The sequence below is a fragment of the Austrofundulus limnaeus genome, unplaced genomic scaffold (genome assembly GCF_001266775.1).
Source record: "Austrofundulus limnaeus strain Quisiro unplaced genomic scaffold, Austrofundulus_limnaeus-1.0 Scaffold125, whole genome shotgun sequence".
Taxonomy (NCBI): domain Eukaryota; kingdom Metazoa; phylum Chordata; class Actinopteri; order Cyprinodontiformes; family Rivulidae; genus Austrofundulus; species Austrofundulus limnaeus.
The window spans coordinates 104,803-113,662 of NW_013952527.1; the positions used below are offsets into that span (position 1 = coordinate 104,803).

General features: G+C 38.6%; 1 protein-coding gene across 5 annotated transcripts in view; it reads left to right on the plus strand.

Moving 5' to 3' along the window:
- The window catches only part of LOC106522258 (double-stranded RNA-specific editase 1), a gene marked incomplete at its 3' end in the record, with an annotated part of 105,104 nt that extends 96,769 nt beyond the window's left edge, over window positions 1-8,335 (plus strand). For all 5 annotated transcript variants that reach the window (XM_014015204.1, XM_014015203.1, XM_014015205.1 and 2 more), the window contains 5 exon segments: window positions 2,192-3,108; window positions 5,487-5,601; window positions 6,843-7,011; window positions 7,202-7,353; window positions 8,167-8,335. In XM_014015204.1, coding sequence (XP_013870658.1) covers window positions 2,192-3,108; window positions 5,487-5,601; window positions 6,843-7,011; window positions 7,202-7,353; window positions 8,167-8,335 — 1,522 coding nt within the window.
- Between the last annotated feature and the right edge of the window lie 525 nt (window positions 8,336-8,860).

Consider the following 8,860-nt stretch of genomic DNA (forward strand, 5'->3'; position numbering starts at 1 on the left):
CAAAAGTTCCGATTGTAGTGTCACACTTGGTGTTTTTGCTTTGTAGGCAAGTACGTTGTTCTGTCAAACAGGCAGTTACAAAATAGTTTCTGTTGCCTTTCAAAGCTTCTCATTCTTTTATTTTTGTTCTTTTTACTGCCAAAGATATACATAAAATAAATATTTGAAGTTGAAACAGCCCTAGCTCACACAATCTTGTTTCTTTAATATCAAGAGAGAAAACAGGAGCAGGGTGTTGAACTTGTGTAGCGTGTTGCTACACAAACTGAACAGCTCATGAAACTTGTATCAAATGAAACAACCTAAATTCAAGCCCCAACCAGCAAGTTGTGCCAACAAATAAATTATGATTAAGGACTTTTTTTGTCTGCAGAACTTCAACCTTTAAACATTCACTTTTATATCCATCATATCCAAACATTTCTTTTATTGTGATATTTTATAACTAATACATGTGTGCTGATATACTGATTACACACATCATGACACAGCATGATGCTGAGCACAGCTGCACGTCCGTGCCATAATTTAATAAGTGCATGGGTCTTGCTTTGTGCATTTTGTCATCTTATCTGGTCCAAAATTYGTACATGTTCATGAATATAATTAGAAACAAATGGCAATAAATTTCAGTTCTTATTTAAAAGTTTGTGTTCAGTAAATATTTTTGCAATGAAGAAGGTGGACTCCAGATTTTTCTGTGTGCCATTTCCTTCACTGTATTTGTGCAGCATGCTAGAGATGTCATTAGTTGTTCTTTATTTGTTTATGTTTCATTTTATATTAATACCAAATAAATATAACTGTCAATGACAGATTCTGATAGTTACCAAATATTCTATGCAAAACTCTAAATGGAGGATTCCCCAATTGCAAAGGACTCAAACCTTCCATGCATTTTAACTTTTGCACAGAGAAAAATGAGAGCCACAGTGTCACATGTATATTTTTAACTTTACACATTTCTTTTGAGTTCTTTGCTCAGTGTAACTCACACCATTATAATTATTAATAGATTTTCTGAGAAACTACGCGGTCATGTTGCCCCCACTTTTTTGCTTTTGTTTTAGCAAAGCACAAATATCAATATTTTACTATAATTGCATGCACACAGTAGCAAAACTGCATCTGCTTTGACTCGTAAAAAATGCATTTGTGATCTTAGAATATTTTTCTCTGCCTCAAGACATGTCAGTGGCGATGTGCAGATGGTAACGGCATGTCGATACATTTTATCAACACTGTGCTCTCTGACAAGCTCCATGGGGAGGGAACTCAGAGGCGCAGGGTCTTATGAAAGGCACCTCATTAGAGACCATGTTTTGATTCAAGCTTTCTGTCATTATTTCAAATATGGCAGCCATTCTTTAAAAAAATCATGTAAATGGAGTAAGCTGCCTTTTAACCTCCACCGTGTCATCAGTCAAGCCTTTAGGATCCTGCAGTAGGTGGAGTCTTCTCCTTCTGCCTCTTTGATGTACTCTCCTGTTTGCCTGGTCCTCAGCTCCTCCCCCTGCACTACTCCCCCTGCTCCCCTGCACTCCCTCAACCCGACCTACAACCCCACTCATGCACACTGCGGCCTCTCTTTCTCTTGAGTACCGCAAGGAGTAACCTATCAAGCCTTTGCTGAAGGATGTTATAAATGAAAATTTTTCCCAACATTCCATCCGCTTTGCTAACTGGAATCAGTGATATGTGTTCCCCAACTACAGTATATCCATTCACGATGCTTTTTCATTTTTCTTCAGAAGTTCACGCTCTTAACGATTAGGTGAACAAGAAACCACTGGTTGGGTGTGTGTGGGTGTGTGTGTCAGGGCTAATATGTGTCCATTTTTATTTTTTATTTTTGCATTATATTTAGGACCTGTAATTGTGGGCAACTTCTACAATTTCAACACATTTTTACCCTAACTTCACTTTCACAGTTAGATAAAATTTGAAAAATATTCAGTTTACTTATTGTTTGATTATTTTAAGTAGACACATTCGTAGTATTCAGGGTTTTTTTGGCATTATCAGTTGAATATATGTTATTGTGTTAGTTTGTAAAGGAAATAATCTTGTTGTAATAATGGAACACAAATCATTGGTTCAGTTCCAAAGTGTGATAAAGGAATCTATAAATTTTGCATTTACAAGATCCTGCAACGAAGGCGTTGTAAGTTACTCTTTCTGGGCACCGCAGGTTCAAGCAGCACTGACGTTAAGGAAAACCGAAACCTGGACAACGTGTCCTGCAAAGACGGGATGGGAGTCGCTGATCAGCTCCCCAATGGCAGTGGCCCTGGCAGTCGAAAGCGTCCATTGGAGGAGGGTAACAATGGTCAAGCCCATTCCAAGTTCCGAGCCAAGAAGCGCAAGAAAACACCTGGGCCAGTGCTGCCCAAGAATGCTCTGATGCAACTGAATGAAATCAAACCGGGTCTACAATACAAACTGCTGTCTCAGACAGGACCAGTCCATGCACCAGTTTTTGTCATGACTGTGGAGGTTAATGGTCAGGTGTTTGAGGGCATGGGCCCGACCAAGAAGAAGGCTAAACTGAATGCAGCTGAGAAAGCGCTACGTTCTTTTGTCCAGTTCCCCAATGCATCGGAGGCTCACCTGGCCATGGGCCGAACTTTAACAGTGAACACAGACTTTACATCTGACCAAGCCGACTTTCCAGACATGCTCTTCAATGGCTTCGAGACACCAGCTGTACCTGAAGAATCCTTCTATCTAGGTTCCAACGGTACAAACTCACTAGGGGAATACCCGTTGCCTACACCACCTGGGAGCAACCTTGCCCAGGCCCCATTGCCCCCTTCATCTGCATTCAGTTCACCATCCACTGGCAAAAACCCAGTCATGATCCTCAATGAGCTCAGACCAGGCCTCAAATACGAGTTTGTTTCAGAAAGTGGTGAAAGTCATGCCAAGAATTTTGTGATGTCGGTAACGGTGGACGCACAGACATTTGAAGGCTCAGGACGCAACAAGAAACTGGCTAAAGCTCGGGCAGCACAAGCTGCTCTGTCTGCTCTGTTCAACATGCAGCTTGACCAGACACCATCCCGGCAACCTATACCAAGAGAAGGGTTGCAGCTTCACCTACCCCAGGTAAGAATTTTTTTGTAGCTCTTGTATTTTCATGTTTGTGATCTGAAGTATCTATCAGAATCACAACCCAAGTTGCCTGCAAGTTTTAATATGTTGACGTTTTCATTTTAAGCCATCCATTAGTCATATGAATGAACTGATTGCACAGGTGACCAGAATTACTGTAGTTAGAAAGCAGGGAATCGAGTGTATAGCTAAAACTATCAAGCTACAATTCTCTTATATGAATGAATGACTCTTCATCTTCTACTAGTGCTTATCCATAATGTTTTTTGTAAGTACGACATACATGTCAAACCCTTCAGACGTTTACCTGTATAATGAGCCTCAAAAATCTTTAATTTTCGCAAAACATTTGTATTAATCAGACAGGGTAGGGGGTGCAGGTGGACCGTCAGCCGGGGAGGGGGCGGGGTTTAGGCAGTGCAGCAAAACCAGAAGGAAAGGACGAATTAACTAATTTCTAGCAGCAGATTGGGGTGGAAATGGATTATTATTATTATTTATTGTTTTTCTAACGTCCTATAGGCTCTGACATGCTGAATAAATTTTAAACCGAGTTTGTGAAAAAATCTGTAAAACTTGAAAAAAATCAGTGAGATTGCTCGATACGTCTGTATTCCTGCAAAATGATGGAAAATCTGTGTAAATTACGGACAATCCGTACAACTTGATATGTATGAGTCAGCCAAGACATTTTATCTTTCATTTTATCATTTTATCAGACATATTTCTGTAAGTGGACTTTGGATTTATAAGAATTCCACTGTTGAAAACTGATCATTCACGTTTTTATGTCTACATAACAGTAACATTGGTCGCTGTAGTTGCATCTGTTTTAGCTTGTAGATAAAGCAGGCTATCATCAGCATAACAGCAAAAATACTGTCACATGTCCAAATGATATTGCCTAAAAGAAGCATGCATAAATGAAAGAAATGGACTTAGGGCAGAGCCCTGAGAAACACCCTCATTAACTAGAAAGTGTTGAAAATGTTTTGTTAGCTGTGTAGTGGAATCTATCAATTAGATAAATCCTAAATAGTTCAGTTCTTTGTAATAGTTATTTGTGGTTAATAATGTCACATATAAATCTGAAAATTTCTCAGATGGTTTGTCCAGTAATAATTTATAGCTCCAAGAATGAATCATTATTGATCCGATAACCGACATYGCTGTAGTATGCTCAGGTAGAGATTGTTCCTAAAACTATGAAGAAAAGCATTTCTTTTGATTTATTTTCTCAGATAAAAGTAGGTTTATTCAACTGTACTGCTCCACAAGGTTATCTTTAAAACCTTATTCACATCAGGCTAGCGGAGACTAAAGGAAGTTACATGACTTGTTAGAGATGACTACCAGTGTGTGAAGAGAGATAACGGAGTCGGCAAAGCTAATCAGCTTGACACATTGTCAACAGTCCATCCCTAAAGCATTTTCTCCTTTCTTTGCTCGTTCYCTTCTCTTGTCATTCGATTCATTCAACAAGCAGCCCATTTTCTTCTAATTACTCGATTTTTTTTTTTTTTGCTTCATATTTAATTTCTGCAGCAGTTTCCATCTGGCAACGCACTTATCGGAATAATGTGTGTGCTTTTTTTTTACAACTAAACCTAAATTTTGAATATTTGTGTATTGTTTTTCTTATACCAAACAAAATAATCTACTAAAATATATTCTTTGGTTTAAGAAACATTTATTTAAGAAAAATAACTAATACTCTATTGTAAGTGTTTTGTTACCCTTAAAGAATAAAAATGAATTCCCTTAGTGATCAAATCTCAAATGATCTGGTTTTAAGATGACTCTGAAGTAGCAGGGAGCTAATATAAGACTGATTTCTTTTTAATTTGTGTTCATCCAGCCATCATCTCTTCTCTTGCTTGTCCTCATTTTCCATCAAATTAGCAGTGGTTAAAGAGCCAGCTTTGAAAAATGGTTATTTAAGAGCAAAATATGTGTGAAGTTCATTTGAGGTTCCTTAAGTTTTGGTTTAGCTTTAGCTGGAAGTTTAAACACGGTGGAAATCAGATGAACACTTTGTTCCCGTCTGATGCTCCAGTTTACTCGTTTGTTTTTTTGCTGTGATTTGTTGTCAGAAGGGAGATGCTGAACTAGAACTGCCATGCCAAAACTCTTAGCGGCTCAGTCTTAAAGACTGTTATCTTTACTTCAGGGGGTCAACCCAGTTTCACTTGTTGCTGTTTCAGCGCTTGTTTGATGCTAAATACGAGCGCGGTGACAGATAGATAGCGCACCAGGGGAGGATAACATCAGACATGCTTTGTAAGCTGACATATCTGAGGCGATGATTCAGTTTGTGTGGCTTTTTGGATGTGTTCTCCTGCACGCCTGTGTGTGTGTGCGTGTGATTCCAGGTTCTAGCTGATGCCGTCTCTCGCCTGGTGGTCGATAAGTTCAGCGAGCTGACGGACAACTTCACCTCCCCGCATGCCCGTCGAAAAGTCCTGGCAGGAGTCGTGATGACAACAGGTAACAGCTGATGAGGTGGATGTGTTTATATTTTCAGTAAGTTTGACTCCTTTTCACACTGTTATCCAGGAAAACGATGGAGGCTCAGTGTCTCAGTTTCACAAACTGTAGTGTTAGGGGTAGGGGTGGGAGATATGGCACAAATGTAACACATTTTTACAGTAAAATCACAAACAGTTTTCATGTTGATTTTTACTTTGCAATTTACAAAACATTGTAATAAATCATTTTTGTGCAAAGACATAGCTCCATAGGGGAAAAAATAAAAAATAAAACTGTTACCTTAAAGTAGGTATATCCTGCTTTTAAATCCTTCCTTTTCACATTTAAATCATTCAATTGGGGTCTTTATAAAGTGAAAATACAATGCTTTGGTCTGAATTCCTTCTTATTCTAACTTTAACAGCCCCTCTTTCACCACTTTACTGGTGTGTCTCCCAAAGCAGCTTGTTTTGTTACTGTTCCTTTAAGATGCTTCAAGCCCCGCCCCCCTCCTGCTTCCAAACCGGTCCACTCCGGTTTGAGAGAGGAGGGTTATATTTTCTAGATGGCAGAAAAAAAATTTTTTGCAATGTATTTAAAAGATGTCAACAACAGAAAATGTGTCCATCCATAAACCAAATTCAACTTTTCTACAACAAAATATATTTAACAGCTAATAAAAATGGATTTTGCAGGATATGTCCCCTTTAAAATCGGTGCACCAGCTTTTTTCTGCACTCAGAACTGAATTGATGCTTTTATTTTGTTTTGTTTCTTGATTATTATTGCTTGAAAATATTTTAGGAAAAAAGGGGCARGTATAAGATTTTTTTTTCTTTCTGCCTCCTTTCATTTTAATTGTGATTTGTTTTTGTTTTTATTGTTTTTTAGGGTTTTTTTGTGTATTTTTTTAATGAAATGAATTAAACAAAAAAAATAAACCAATTTTTGATTTTTCTTTGTTCCTTTAGAGCATCTTTCTGTATTTGAATTGCCCACTAGCTCCAACACGTGCAGCAGCAAATAAAAGATGTTTATGACATTGATCTTTTGGCGCTTTGTTTAAAAAAGCCTCACATATGTTCCTGGTTTTACGATTAATTAGGTTCGACGGGAGTAAAGCAGGCTAACATTGAGTGTTTAAATCTGTCCTCGGTGTGTTTGCCTTCAGCACATAAACACATTAGGACCAGTGTGCACTTGGAGGATGCGTGTCATTTACCAGCAACTAAATCTTGTCGTAATTGCCCCTCCAACAGGGACAGATGTGAAGGAAGCGCAGGTTATTTGCGTTTCTACAGGAACCAAATGCATCAACGGTGAGTACATGAGCGACCGCGGCCTGGCACTCAATGACTGCCAYGCTGAGATCATCGCCCGACGCTCGCTCATCAGATACCTCTACACCCAGCTGGAGTTCTTTCTCAGGTCAGTGGATGGTGTCCAACCAGCTTTATTAAATAAACTTATTTAGTTTGTTGATGACACAAATACTATTTGCCCCAATTTAATTTGGTCTGTGCCCAATTAAATAAATCATAATGACAAATCATGTCGAATAATAATTACTTTATTTTTTGTTGCCTGTTTGTGTAATTTTACAATTATTTTGTTATAGCAACAGCAAAGAGGAGAACCAGAAGTCGATATTTGACTTGTGTGACAAGGGAGGCTACAGGTTAAAGGATAACGTTCAGTTCCACCTCTACATCAGCACCTCGCCCTGCGGAGATGCCAGGATTTTTTCTCCACACGAAGCCGGAGTGGAAGGTACTGCTTCGCATCAACCCCGTGTCGTTTTTTAGCCCCCTCCAATCCACCGACGTGTTTTGTTAATTTAGTCCCTTCTCTACTCAGAATTCAGTTTCAACCAGTGTTTATTTTTATTTAATTAAATTTAAAGGTTTTCCTCATATGCTTGGTTTCATTTAATTAGAATTTCACTCCACTGTCCAAATACGCATTACAGACACATTTAAACAAGGCACTAGTAATTAGAGTGTTTTGTCATTTTCTGTTTTCCTCTATCAGTCTGTCCCCTAGCCAGCCCACCCACTCTGTCTGTCTGATTAACCTCCCTCTTACTGTTGTCAGACTGCTTTCCATTGCACATGGCAGACCGAATAGAAAACAGCCACATTCAATTAGTCACTGAATAGATGGCGCCTGCTGGTGGAACATCAGAAAACTTTGATAACATAATGTGGGRGCCCTTTTTTTTGTTTGCTTTCTTCATTTGGAGTCACTGGCTCTGTCAGTAAACACTCCGATTGACTATTTAGTCGCCACCACGTCCATCATGGAACATAAAAGTGCAGATGCAACTATTGTGTGTTTTTTCTGCAAGCGGTCGTAGAATGGGAACTGTGAAATAGATTTTGTGTGTTTCAGCAGCTGATTGCACTGATGTGTGATTTGTGATAAGCGCGTTTCTTTTCATTTCCTCTTAGTTTCCGACTACGCGGGCCAGTTTATTGGCGATTTTGTATGTGGTTTGTTGAAATAAACATGACCTTTACACAAATCGTCTATCTCACTTCTAATGTCTTTTAATCGTGGATCCTTATGTGACATCCTGCTCAGATCAGGGAGACAGACATCCGAACCGCAAAGCAAGAGGCCAGCTGAGGACCAAAATTGAGTCGGGAGAGGGCACCATCCCCGTGAGGTCCAGCAACACCATCCAGACCTGGGACGGGGTTCTTCAGGGAGAGAGGCTGCTTACCATGTCCTGCAGTGACAAGATTGCCAGGTAAAGTGTTTTTTCCCAGGGCAGCACAGTGTGGAGCAGTTTGTGATAATAACATAAATCATTTTATTTCATTTACTGTTTTATTTAGAAGTTCAGCAAATGTCCACTAAGAAAACAAACTACTGATTTAAAAGTTTAAAAAATTGTCCATTCCAAGTCACTTTTTTTGTGAAAAATAAGCTCTTATTTTGTCTTATAAGTCTCTTTTTTGTAACTTCAGCAGAAAAAAGAACTGAATATTAGTTTCTTAATTTCTTCATCACCAGTGACTTTTTTTAAATAAAGAGGAAAGGAGAAAAAGAGGAAATGTAATAGGAAAGATTGAAAGAGAGATTAGAAAATATATTAAATATACACCAAGAAAACACAAGGCAACACACCCAACATCTGTCTGCTCGCCTGAAAATAAACGGATATAAGAAAACACTTATCTATATAAAAATAAAATTAATTATAATTTTTCTGTAAAGCATGTATACATATATATATATACCCATACACACACACACACACACACACACACAC